Source organism: Momordica charantia, assembly GCF_013281855.1.
Source record: "Momordica charantia cultivar OHB3-1 chromosome 1 unlocalized genomic scaffold, Mcharantia_2.0 BLBB01000001.1, whole genome shotgun sequence".
In the NCBI taxonomy this organism is placed as follows: Eukaryota; Viridiplantae; Streptophyta; class Magnoliopsida; order Cucurbitales; family Cucurbitaceae; genus Momordica; species Momordica charantia.
In genome coordinates, this window is record NW_028275157.1 from 18,626,813 (window position 1) to 18,640,145 (window position 13,333).

General features: G+C 34.7%; 2 protein-coding genes across 6 annotated transcripts; both read right to left on the minus strand.

Moving 5' to 3' along the window:
* Positions 1-1,733: 1,733 nt before the first annotated feature.
* PUB49 (plant U-box 49) lies at positions 1,734-5,739 on the minus strand. Its single transcript, XM_022277595.2, has 11 exons — positions 5,460-5,739; positions 5,280-5,342; positions 5,078-5,181; positions 4,681-4,772; positions 4,494-4,583; positions 4,320-4,395; positions 3,859-4,232; positions 3,411-3,667; positions 3,038-3,326; positions 2,569-2,676; positions 1,734-2,463 (listed from the first exon to the last, which is right to left on the minus strand). Exons 1-11 carry the CDS (start codon positions 5,585-5,587, stop codon positions 2,269-2,271), a joined length of 1,776 nt encoding a protein of 591 aa, XP_022133287.1. The 5' UTR covers positions 5,588-5,739; the 3' UTR covers positions 1,734-2,268.
* A 1,173-nt stretch (positions 5,740-6,912) lies between these two features.
* Positions 6,913-11,234, minus strand: APK4 (adenosine-5'-phosphosulfate (APS) kinase 4). 5 transcript variants are annotated; one of them, XM_022277560.2, is made up of 9 exons: positions 11,081-11,234; positions 10,764-10,968; positions 10,437-10,666; positions 9,612-9,752; positions 8,723-8,872; positions 8,518-8,636; positions 8,281-8,365; positions 7,944-7,990; positions 6,913-7,351 (listed from the first exon to the last, which is right to left on the minus strand). In XM_022277560.2, the coding sequence occupies exons 2-9, from the start codon at positions 10,811-10,813 to the stop codon at positions 7,253-7,255; spliced, it is 921 nt and encodes a 306-aa protein (XP_022133252.1). In that variant the 5' UTR covers positions 10,814-10,968; positions 11,081-11,234; the 3' UTR covers positions 6,913-7,252. The 5 variants fall into 5 exon arrangements, with proteins under 5 accessions (XP_022133252.1, XP_022133253.1, XP_022133251.1 ...); XM_022277561.2 differs by lacking the exon at positions 11,081-11,234 and having other exon boundaries at positions 10,816-11,058; XM_022277559.2 differs by lacking the exon at positions 11,081-11,234 and having other exon boundaries at positions 10,764-11,058.
* Positions 11,235-13,333: the final 2,099 nt, after the last annotated feature.

Genomic DNA, 13,333 nt, shown 5'->3' on the forward strand with positions numbered 1-13,333 from the left:
TTTCCTATTTTAATTTAATTATCAATAGTCCATTAATGGTTGAAATTTGATTAAGGACTATTGATTGTCTATGGAAATAATCCTGCATTAACCATTATTTCAATTAAAAATAATATGTTTTAGTCATAAAACAATAATCCCCAACAAGTATAATAACTCAGGGCAGAAGTTTTTGAAAAATTAATCAAACTAAACTTCTAAAGTCTCATTTTTCTTTTTCGACTTCTAGACACAAGAGGGTTTAAACTTGAATCTTGGATGTTATACTCAACTCTCTTGCTACTGCGCCGACACCCTAAGGTGCAAATGAAGTGTCATTTTATAAAAAATGGTGAAAAAGGTCAGGACCTATTGATATGAAATTGAAAGTTAAAGACCTTTTTAAACTTGAGATTTATTTGATTGTAATTGAAAATCTAAAGATTTTTTAGACAATTTTAAAATTGAGTAGCTACAATCCTACAAAATTATGTTTCGGTAGGAGACGAGTGTTTTAACTCGTTAAACTATGCGCGCTGGGTTCTAAAATTTTAATTTTTAACCTTAAAAATTTCATTGTTCAACAAGAATTGAACTAATTGAACCGATCCCATAAACAAATCTATTCTGATTCTCACCCCTAATAATAACAACTGATAACATAAATAAATTGAAAAATTATTAAATTAAAAATTAATTATTGATCGGTCAATATTTGACTATTAATTAATTGCTACCATTAGTTAATTAGGCATTTGCTTAGTCTATTTGGTGAACTAACATCTTGACAGTGACTTAATAAACAATTAAATAAAAATATAAAGAGAAAAAGATCAATTAACCATCAACCTAATAAGGTGTATCAATTTTTACCTCCAACTTTCAAATTCAAATTACACTTTAATTTTGGATAAATATTACATTATTTACTTTAAACTTTAAAAAAATATTACAATTTCCTTATGGATAAGTTTTGATTGGAAGAATTGTTGAAAAAAATATTCACAACTACGTGTAAATGTATATTTTATAATCAACAAATTTGCTCATGATCGAGTTACAACCTAAAATCAGTGACCATATTATGTTATCCGTTTATTGCCATTTTTATTTTTAATGATCAACTTTGTGCAGTAATTAAACTTAATTTTGTACAAATACTTAGTTTAATGAATTTTTAGAAAATTTTTAGATTATTTATTGTTAAAATTAGCAGGTGAATTAGTAAAAATTGTAACTATCTCAGTTTAGAATTCAAGAAATAGAAAGTTTAGAATGAGAACTGATATAACTTGTAAAAAATAAAAAATTTCCAAACTATAAAAAATGGTTTAGAATTACATTATTGCACATATCTAACGTCATCATAACGTTATGTTACTTTCCAGTTTTCATTTCCCCAATTTTATAATATTTGCAATTACATGCGATACCGCGATACCTGCCGCAACTTTGGACCTTAATGAAAAGCTATTTTACCCTAACCTTTAATTTTACTTCTTTAATTACAAATTCAAGTACAATTTATATTAACACATCACAACAACGCAAATCAAAGTCAAAAGTAACAAAAATCAATCTTCTTTTAACATTCTTTTTATTACCTGACAATTGCTCCCCACCATAATTAAAAGAGCAAAATAAATGGAATTAGACTGAGGCTTTAGAGTAATCAGAGACAAAAAAGGACCAAAAATTAAGGTTCTACGGAAACAACAGCAAGTTGTGAACAAGATCATTTGAGCAGTGTTGGGTAGGGTTAAAATAGAACTTTATTTAGAAATTCAGTATCCATCCAAACATGACTAGTTGGAGAAGCTTTAGGTACTCCTCTTTCAATAACTCAGAACACACACTATTCTTTGGCAGTTCCCTCTATACTTCCAGGCCCCTAGACACAGCTTTGACAACTAAATTATACCAGAAGAAGACCAGTTCTTACATCTGGCAATTGTTTTTTTACAGCACATTGTCGGATAAAGAGGATTCATATCTGAATTTCACTTCACCCCCCCCCCCCCCCTCTTTTCTCTCTCTCTCTCTCTCTCTCTCTCTCTCTCTCCCTCTCCCTCTCCTTGGGTTTTGGGGGGGGTGTTCTTGGGCATAATCTACAACTCAAGAGTTTGTGAAATGAACTTTCGTCGTCAGTAATGCATTCCAACATTCAATAGGTCACATGCACCCTTTTTTTTACACGCCCCCTTTTTCAATAACTTGTAAACTTTTAACAGTAACTCGGGGCCAGCTGTAAAACCTATGCCCTCTTCTAAATTGGGGTATATGGAACTCTTACCACGAAGAGAAGTCTTTGAATTCTCCGGCGGCTGTCCTTTTCTTGGTTGAGGTTGTTTCTCTTAGACTAGCATCAACTGCAGGGGATTTGACTTGATTCCTTGCTTTCAAATATTTCCCTACACCACCACCGCCAGCTCCATCTCCAGCTACTCCGGTGCCTGGGTTACTATACCATGATCCAACCTTGTCCTGAAATGAATGCGAAGATACTCATCTGAGCCTATCAAAAGAATTTTTAAAATAATGATGGAAATACTATACTCCGAAAAAAGGTCATGCATTGTGGAGACGAACATTTTCTTCATCTTCAACATTCTTCTCGTCCTTCTGCTTTTCCTCTTCTTCATCGGGTTCTGAGTATGGATTGACAAATACTGTGACACTTGTTATCTTGATCTCCTCCTGCACAAGTAAGATGAGATGTGTTAGGTTAATCACAGTTGGAAGTAAGTATGGAATATCTAGGGAGATAAATGTTTGAGTAATGTCTCGGAAAGTAACGAATTAATGTTTGGCTAGCATTCAAAAGATACCCATGTATACACTAACATGCTCAATTGCTCACATACACACACAACAGACTTAATTGAACTTTAATTGGAGGATCCTTAGTATTGCCAAAGTAAAAGTAGAAAAAGGATTATAAACACATTCTACGACAGAGACGCACTGGAAAATCATGTTAACCACTAAAAATGACAGGTTTAAAATTACCTAGATAAAACTTATCCAAAACAAATTACCAAGACAATAAAGAACTTACCAGAGGCCGATCATTGTCATCAACAGGAACCTTTTCCATCGCTGCCAAAGTAGTCAAACCACCAACAACGCCACCAAATACTGTATGCTTAAAGTTTAAGTGGTTGGCAGATTTATAGAGAATAAAGAACTGGGAGCCATTAGTGTGGGGGCCACTATTTGCCATACTGACAACACCCCTTCCAGAATGAAGAAACTTGGAGTTAAGTTCATCTTTGAAGGGCTTTCCCCATATAGATTCGCCTCCTCTCCCAGTACCAGTAGGATCACCACCTTGAATCATAAAATTCCTACATTATCACATCTCCAACATGTAAATATGCCAAAAAGTTCAGATTATAATTATTAAACTGCAGTCTAATGTATCACTATACCTTATATTTCTGTGAAAAGCAACTCCATTGTAGTAGCCAGTTTCACAAAGTGTAATGAAATTCTCACACGTCCTTGGAGTAATATCACAATGCAATTCAATATTCAAATCTCCATGTGTTGTATGCAACTGTACATAGCCTTTCTTCTTTGGATTTTTCTCAACCTTGATATATTCATGTTCATTCTTTGTAACAGGATCATAAGATGTAGACGTGAAGGATCGGGATGCAGCACCAGTAGTGTAACGACTCTTTACCTGCAATACCAACTTATGTTAATATTATCATTGACATGCCAAAAATAATTATAAAACTGCCTTCTCTTCAATGCAGATAGCTGAATTCCGATTTAATCATATTTTTAGTTAGAAATTTTCATTGAAACAGCGTATAATGGATTATGGATACCAAGGGATGGATCTAAACATAAATAGTGATCAACACTAACCATCTTTGCATTCACCGGTGCCCTCTCACCCGCCATGTGCATCGCAATTCGAGCAGCAGTTTTTTCAGTTGGTGCAGCTTTCGCAGCAGCTGCACTTCTTCCATGTACTGAAGCAGATGCAGCATCCACAATACTGTATGCCTGAGTAGGTTTCTCCTCCCCTTTGGCATTTGCCTTGGTATCCTCTTTGATGCGTGACCTAGCAGCTAAAATATCGGCAAGTGCAGCCGCCCTTTCTTTCTGTGCCTTGCCACCACCTCCCCCATGAAGTGCAGTTTGCCTTCCTTTCTCAGTTCCAAGCTCCTCCAGCATCTGCTTGATGTCTCCCGACACATTTATGTTATATGCTGGATCTGATTTCATTTTCTGGAGTTCTGGGGAGAATGAAAGTTAATAAAAAGGGCCAGGTTAATCACAGGCAGGATGAGACTAAGAAAAAAGGAAAAATATCTGTAGCTCACCTTCATCATCAACTTTCAGGCTATTTTTCACATGATCAAAATCCAGGAGGACCTTACTATCAAGGGCGCTAGGGTTCTGCAAATCACCACGGAGTTTGAGGAAGTGCATAAAAACGAAATTTAATATCAAGTTTAAGAACAGTTGAAAATGGAAAAACTCTGAAATTCTTATACCTGAATGGTTATAATATCTTCCCTACTAAACGGTTCATCAGTTAGAAGCTCCTTCCAGTTTTTTGTCTTGACATTTAATTCTTTAATTGCCTATGAAATGGAAAAATAAGAAAATCAAGCGTCAAGCTCCAAGTACTTCAAGAAGCAAGAAAATATCTCTAAGAATGGGACCAACCACATGACAAACCTCATAGCAGAAGACGTTTCCAGTGGTCTTTATAGCAACTATGTGAGTGAACTCGGTAAAAACTTTGTTTAGTACAGGGCACTGGAACTCGCCTACAGCAAAGTGAAGAATGTGGTAGGATTATCAACAACAAAAGTGACCTTCGGAAGCAACTCTGAATCACAGACATTAAACTTCAAAACACATCATTTAACTCTGAGTCACACTAGTATGAATCTTTAAAACACATTATTCAACTCTAATCACAATGGCAAAACCTGTACCAGAGCCAAAACAAAGAATTATTTTGACAACCATGCTACCGTAATGACAACCAGGAACATTCTTCAATCATACGATAAAAAAAGGGACTAGGATTTCAAGGCAATAAAATGATAGGTTTCAAAACTATACCAACCTTCAGAATTTTTGTGGAAAATGAGTGGAATTAGATCCTCCTGCTTCAAGGTAGCTCCAGTAACAGGATTTTTACCATACTTTCGGATATAAGGGATGATATTCCTGAAACCGAGTTCCAATATTGAATTGAAGAACAATTAAATTATTTTCACAAAAAGAAAACTAACAAAGCTAATTATTCTGAATCTTAGAAAACTCACATTATCTCGAAGACGCTGCCATCGGCGGTACATACAGGGTCCTCGAAGGGTGTAAATGTAAGCCTGCCATTAAAGTGCAACTGTTAATTGAGAAGGGATGCATGGACAACAAGTAAATAACAATACTGTAAAGGAAAAGAAGGAGCAGTAAGTGGAGATTGCAAAGGAAAGAGGAATTACGCGCAGCAATAGAAAGGAAGTCGTTTGAAAGGGGTTTGAGAGTCCTTAGGTTTGGCACCACCCCATTCGGTGGCCCATTCAGTTTTCGTAATGAACAAACGGTCTTTACTGTGCTGTTTCTTCCCCATCTTCCTCTGTCTCTTCGAGTTTCGAACTCAGAAGCAGGCGTTTCTCTGCAATTAGGGCTCCTAATATGTTCAATTTTTCTTTCGCTTCTGACGCCAATTCAAAATCCAGCCGAGGTTACCGAAAGCTGACTTTGTAGTCGACACGTCGTCTTCCGGATCCAAATATACAACGACACGGCGGCCTAATATTTGATTCGACTTATCAATTTGATTTCTGAAAACATGTATTCTTCTAAATGATTTTTTTTTTTTACAATATTCTTTTAAATGATTTTAACCTAATGATTAAGGGTTGTTTTTTTACTCTAATACATAGGAAAATGACACTCCAACTCATAACTTTTTGTCACTAGTTAATTTATGCTCCGATTAATCATTTTGTTTGGTCATTAAGATGTAAACAATATCTCGACTACTTAAATTTAAAAATCGTACCATTGAATTCTCAAAATTTTAGTCTAGAGTTTTAATTTTAGCTAATTTAACATAAATATAATGTGGTATATTTTATAATAAAAATAGCAGAAATAATAAAAAAAAAGTTTTCTTTTTATAAATAAATCTTAGTCAAATTTTTAGAACTTTTGGTTTGTTTATTTTAAAATTTGTCTAAAATTTTACATAGTTTCTCGAGAGAAAAAATATATATAGTTACTAGAATTTTTTAAACCTTTCTTTAACACAAGTTCATATGAAACTTTTTATTTGTAGAATTTTAACCAACTCTATGGAGTAAATGTTGAAATCAACTTTGAAGGTCATGGTGTATATTCATTATTTATAAAACTTGGTAAAAGTTGAAATCAACCCTGAAGGTCACTAATTGTGCACATTCATTATTTATGAAACTTTCTTAATTCATGATATTTTTTAATTATTGTATATGTAATTTAAAATAAAGTATTTCATTAAGGAAAAATTAAAATGCTAATATAACTTATATCACAAGGGCACCTTAGACTCTCTTCACATCACTAAATAAAAAATTGGCAATGAATACAATCTCAATTAGAATTCATTCAACAAGGAGATACTTTAACCCAAGATTCACCCAATCCTTTGATACCATCAAAATTTGCTAGAGTTCCCACCGTGAAAGGAGCATACACGCATTATAATTTCGCAAAGGCTATTAGAAGAGACCCATCATGGTTTATCAATGCAACTCTTCTTTGAGTCTTCTTTTGTTCAGTGCAATGCTACATCAACGTTTAATTTAAGGTACCATGAAAAAGGAAAGTCCAACGATACGAAAAAGGAGCTCTTTGAGAACCACCTTTTCGTCATTCTCGTATTGCTTTAAACTAGATGCATCTAAAAATTCCTTGAGCAAATTTTTGATCCAATCCACTTTAATCTCTAATATTTGAAATACTCCCTAGAGAAATACATCTTCGCTTATCAAAATACTAGAGTCGAATTTAAACAAATTAATACGAACTTGAAACTTCAAAGGAAAGTAAGGTTTTGGAAAATAATAAGCACACACACATCCTCTTCCTCGTGCTTTTAGCCTTATTCGGAAGCAGATTGCTAAATGACCCAAGAATTGGAAAGCAGAGACTGAAGGAAACGAGATGTTTCCTAGCAGCGAGAAATAAGGGGAGTAATTTACTACATCTCCTGCCAAACGAATAACAAGAAAGTACCACCACCTTCCTCCTGTTAGGCTTGCAGGTACCCTCTCTCATCTAAATATGAAATCATTGTTTCCGCCATGTCATTTGGTGATGAGCAGATCCCTTCTTTGTATTGTAATACAATCTGCCAAACGAAGAGCAGTATGACACATAATTTTCAGATCGAATCTTAAAATAAACACGAAAGCAAGGGGAAAATGCAACCATATAAAGACAGAATGAATGAAAAACAATAATATATCTCTTGTGAGTTCGATCTCCCAACTCCGCCCCACATGTTGTACTCAGAAAAATAGGAAAAAAAAAAAGAAAGAAATAAAACTACAGGAGCGGTTGAAGGGTGTGGAAGGCAGTCAAGCCCCCCCATGTGATGCAATTGTTCTCGGTAATGACAAGGAACATTAGTAAAGCTTAAGTTACTTTGATGATGGATAAATTACTTGAAATTCTTTATCTTTATTTTTTTTAAGCATATGTGGAGGAGGAGATTCGATCTCTCAACTTTATGGTTGGAATCATATGTCTTAACTCATTGAGCTATGCTCTGGTTGGCAGCACTTGAAATTCATTTCATGTTAGTGTACTATTTGTATTAAGTTTGAGGAATGTTATAGTCAATTCATTCAACGGCCGGCAATAGATTGTAACCTTCAAGTAAGTCTTATTTGCATTGAACCGTTAACCGCATCAAAACAAATGTTATACTAAGTACACACCTCGCAATTTAATGGTTGTTCATATGGATCATCTATCCCTGTGAATCCTGAAAATAGCAGGCAAATATCGACTCCAAACTGAGAATTGATATCAGTTGTGATAATATATGAATGCAAAAACGGAAGCACAAAAAATTAGAGAAATTAGAAGCTATATTACAACTACAGCTACAATTCCTTGGAACGGGTCCGTGAAAATTGGCAACTAAAATTCCCACCAAGTAGTCTTGATGAGCCACGACTGCTTATCAACCACATCTTTACAGACAAGATTGGCAGAAATATTTCTAACTGGAAATGGAGAAACGGATGGCAAATTATGGAACAAAAACAGTACCTTGTATCTTTCCAGCTCTAGACAGTTTATACAGACCCTTTGGGTCCCTGGCTTCACATACATTAAGAGGCACATCAAGAAAAACCTGTAAAAAGATGACAGGACTATGATGTCAGCAATGAAGACACGACCCTCTTATCCATGTCCAAACTCTAATGCCTTGTCCTGGTTGTGAACTCTACTGAGAAATGAAGCTATCCCCAGATAACGTGCAACACTAAAATTAGAATAACATACCTCAATGAAATCACCTTCTGCCAACAGAGCACGACAGGCATCTCTGTCCTTCCGGAAAGGGGATATTAAACTAGCTATACAAATAATCCCAGCATCTGCAAAGAGCCTTGCTACTTCACCTGTAGACCATCTAGTTTAATATTCAAAAAATTTGGGTGACAAATAGTCGCTAGAAATTTTCTATCAGATCTAAAAGGACACCCACCAATTCTCCGTATGTTTTCTGCACGATCTTCGGGTTCAAAACTAAGATCACTGTTTAGACCATGCCTAATATTGTCACCATCAAGGATGTAGGTCAGTTTTCTTCTTGCATGTAAGCCTTGGCTTAATGCACATGCCAAAGTGCTTTTTCCTATAATTAGAGTCCTAGGTGAGACAGAGAGAGAGAGAGTAACTACAGTGAAAAGGTTATCCTATACATAAGCATTTTAAACAACATTCCGTTATTTATAACAGAACCAGCACACAAGCTGAAAAACCAGTTTAGTAATCCTAAAGTCTCTATTTCAGGAAAGTTCATATGATAGAAGTCAAGTTGATTGAACATGAGCGTGAAAATAAGTTGGGAACAATAAATTTACTAATACCTTCAAAATATAAACAATAAACATGGCATGGTTGCTACAAATAGCTACATTCTTTTATTTCCTTCTTTCGCAGTTTAATTCGTCCTTCTTTGTTGGTAAACTACTCTATAATTTAGTCTTTTAATCAGGTATATGCTTAATGGGACTCTTTTCTATGCAATGAACAACTAAGTCATGCAACTTGTAAGTAACTTGTAGATTCCATACTTCAAGAAGATAATATCAATACAAATAACATGGGCAATCATAAGAAATACAGGTTCTTTCTTGCATCTCTGGTCAGTGAAGTTAGTTTTACAGGCTTCTGACTAACGAAGGATATGAAATGAGGATAAAAGGGAAATATGAAATCATTACTGAAAATATTGACAGGTATTTGAGATAAAAGTTTCTCAGCGAAATAAAGGCTACAATTTCATAGAAGGAATAATATCCAGTATAATGGTGTTGGTGGTCCTGAAAGTAGAATAACACCAGTCACCAGTTGTGAAAACAAGGACTAACCTGAACCACTGAGACCAGTTATCCATATGACACAGCCTTTTTGTTGAATCAACTTTTCTCTTTGTTGCTTCCCGATGGGACAATCATGCCATACAATATTTGTTGACTTTCCACTAGTTGAGATCTCATGGAAACCATTATCTAATGATTGGATGGTCGGACAAAATTAGAGATCTAGTGTAATTTCAAAGTTCGGTAAACACCAACCATGGCTAATCAAGGCCTAGCAATTCAATCTAAAAAACTATATTTGAAGCAATTTACCAATAAAACAAATTTCGTGTGCATCAGCCTTAGAACTGTGCAAAAAAGATGCCACTTCAGACAGAGTTACTGAATAAGAAAAATGTGCACAATAAACTAGCGCTGATTTCAATGCGTTGAGGACCATGGGAACCCGTGATTCTGTGATTTACCTTTCTCCTAAGGCACAACTACACCTATTGAATATGATTAATTACCCAACTGATGGCACTGATGAGATAGATGGTGAATTAATCGGATGTTTTCTAGGGACAGAAGGCGAAAATGCGAAGTGAAGCAGCAAAATCTTGACACACACGCCTCCAAAATTTTAAAAGATTCGAGGCAGAATGCAATTAATCTTGCACATAAGAGGAATCCACATAATAGTCAGTCGTCACAAGAACAACCAAATAAACAAGATCTACAAGATATAGCTTGTTCCAAAAGTTCAAACCACAACAGTTTCTTTGAAGATAGATTTAAAATTCAATCCGGAAAGACAATTTTAGCATTCTTCGATTTACATGAATTTGTAAGAGTCGTCACAAAGGGCATCCAGAGCGATTTAAAAAGAAGTACCGTGAATCGCAGAGCAATTGTTAGTCGACGCTTTAAAAATACCAGAAGCATCAGCACCGCAGCAGAACCCCCATCCTTGATAACTCCGGTCCAGTCCAATCGCATTGTTCACTGCAACGCTTGCCAGCTTCAACCTCCCCAAAGATGGGAAAATCAACGGCCGGTATTCACAGACGGATGAGGAATAACAAACCAGCGGTCCCGCCGCTCGCAACGTGACCATCTCGGAACTATACAATGAAGCAACATGCGAAAGATCAACAAAAAGCAGAAAAATGCATCAGAAATACAGAACAAAAGATTTTGAAAGAGAGATTCGAAACTCACAAGGTCTCGCTCACGAACCACGGAATTATTAATAAAATATACACATACATACAAGATTAAAAAGAGCGTTGAAAGCGGTTTCTCGATGGAGGTGGTGGATGTAGTTTCGTAAACAATGGATATGGCAGCGACAGCTGAAAAGGCCGAAGAGACGACAGAAAGCGGATGTGGAAAGCAAGGGAGCGTGCGTTGCGTTAGGGAGACTCTGATGTCAATTGAAGATGGAATCCACGCAAGGAAAGCAAAGGAATCAGCTCTAATAACTCTGCTTTTTGGCAAATAAAACGATAACAATGGCGAACGTGCAGTGTCCGTACCATTTATAAATTATTTGATTCGCTTCGCTTCGCTTTGGCTCGATGTGATCGTCGTTCTTCCAATCAATCAATCAATCTAAAACCTGATCTTAATTCTTATGGGTTGATCTTCATCTTGATCTTAATTTAATATTTTTAATCATCTCTGTCTTATCTTTTTTTTTTTTTTTTTATACAATCATCTCTGTCTTATCACACATATATATTTTTTTTTTTCTAAAAGTAATAAAGAACAATAGAGATTCAACTTTAGTTCAAAAACAAAAAATAAAAATTAAATAAACTAAAGATCCAACTTGTCAAAGTCAATTTATAGATATTTAAAATAAGTAATGATCTTCTTCATCTAACATTTTTGTATAATTTTCTACTGTTAATAAACAGTAATAAAGATCCATTCTGCAAAATAATAATAATAATAATAATAATAAAGATCCAACAAGTCATGTTATTTATAAATATTTAAAATCAATAAATATATTGACTTTTTTAATTCAAATCTTGTGAATGTTGATATTGAATTGTGAAACTTCAGATAATAATAGATGTCTTATTTATTAAATTATGTTTAGATAGATAAAGATAAAAGAATTTGAGTTGGATTTTAAGATATTCATTTGGTTTGAATAAAGTTAGATGTTGTTGCGTGAACTTCAACAATTCCTCTTCTTATCTCCAATACGCATGATCACGAATCAAACACCTGCAAAATCGAACAAACTGAATTCCGTCACACGGGTTCGATACCTAAGTCAGAACAATCGGAGAAGTAGAGTATAGATGTCAGGTTCTCATAGCATACCTTTAGGGTTTGGTTCATCTCCCTCTTATAGCAGTCTCATGGAAATTCTAATTGAATCTCAATCTTCAGACATGTTACATGCGTAACTGCGAAACGGTCGTAATTGCAAAACGAGGGTACTGCAAAATGGTTAGGTGGGTCGTTACAGTTCTCGGCCAGAGGCCGAGAAGGTCTCGGCGCCAAGGCACTGCGGTTGGCATGGTGGCGCTAGATCGGTGTCGGGGTGCTAGGTCGGTTGAGATTAATAATCTCAGGCATATTTCATCTTTAACGGTCCGATCTCTCACCTCGTTTGGACCGTTTTGTTCCCTACAACATTAGAGTTAATATGTTATTTTAAAGTGCAATTCATAATTCATTGGATTACCCATATCCTTTTTCTCAACGCCAGACAATTTTGTATTTAGATTTTTAATACTCCTTGTTACTGAGACTTTTTGAAGGAAAATACTTGACTCATTGGTGGTAAGAACCAACTTCACCACCATAAAATATTTAACAATTCATTATTAATAAAAGAATACTTGACGTATTATTAGTAAGAAAATATTTGGCTTCATTACTAGTAAGAACCAATTTATTATTTTTTAAAAAATACTTTCTAAATTTCCATTTTTTTAGTTGTCAAATATTTAATAGTTACAGAGAGAAGCGGATTTTTACTAGGAAAGAGCCGTTTATTAAAGGGGCTTTAATCCATCAAAATCACTTTTCTATTATCCATAGTACTTGGGTTTCGGATAATGGATATTAGAAGATATACACGTAATATTATCCAAGTGAGAAGCACTTGGGTTTGGGATAATGGATATTTCAAGATGGCCACGTAATGTGATTGCTTAGAATGTGCTACTTTGAATGTGGACACGATCATGCCGGAAATCAATGCTCATACTTTTTTTTCTTTTTTTCTTTTTTCTCTATCTATCTATCTTGATAGATGCTCACTTTAGATGTTTTCATTACAAGTTTATACAATGAAAACATTTAAAATGGGTATTAACTTTTTACAGACATTTTTATATATTCATCTTATCGACAAAATAAAAACATATATCAACAACATATATTACTAGAGATGATATCAAAACTAATAATTTTAAATTTATTTTTGTTATAAAATTTCATAAAAGTTTCATAAATATATTTTGACATTGATATTTTATCGATATTTTCCAAAAATTGAGACATCAACTTTTCCTTCAACTAATAAGTTAATGAATTTTGTCCCCAAATGATAGTTTGGATGGCTTAAGGACTCAATATCTTGAGGTCTTGGGTTCAAGCCACTGCAACTCTACCGAATAATGATCCATTACATATGTAACGGGTATGAAGATAGTGTATATCCACCACCAGGTATAGGAGCATAAAGGTCAAAAGGCCGCCGACTCCTAAGTTATAAAAATAAGTTAATAAATTTTAAAAAGTATAGATTATTAAATTTCAAT

Bases quoted from the DNA above. Each gene is read 5' to 3' on its own strand.
- PUB49 (XM_022277595.2), bottom strand. From the start codon at position 5,587: ATGGGGAAGAAACAGCACAGTAAAGACCGTTTGTTCATTACGAAAACT. The intron at 5,182-5,279 runs GTGAGTTTTCTA...ACTCGGTTTCAG, and splicing joins GGCAGCGTCTTCGAGATAAT to GAATATCATCCCTTATATCC. The intron at 3,668-3,858 runs GTTAGTGTTGAT...TTGGTATTGCAG, and splicing joins CACCGGTGAATGCAAAGATG to GTAAAGAGTCGTTACACTAC.
- APK4 (XM_022277560.2), bottom strand. From the start codon at position 10,813: ATGTATGTGTATATTTTATTAATAATTCCGTGGTTCGTGAGCGAGACC. The intron at 9,753-10,436 runs GTACTTCTTTTT...TCCAATCATTAG, and splicing joins CAATTGCTCTGCGATTCACG to ATAATGGTTTCCATGAGATC. The intron at 7,991-8,280 runs GTACTGTTTTTG...TGCTATTTTCAG, and splicing joins TAGAGCTGGAAAGATACAAG to GATTCACAGGGATAGATGAT.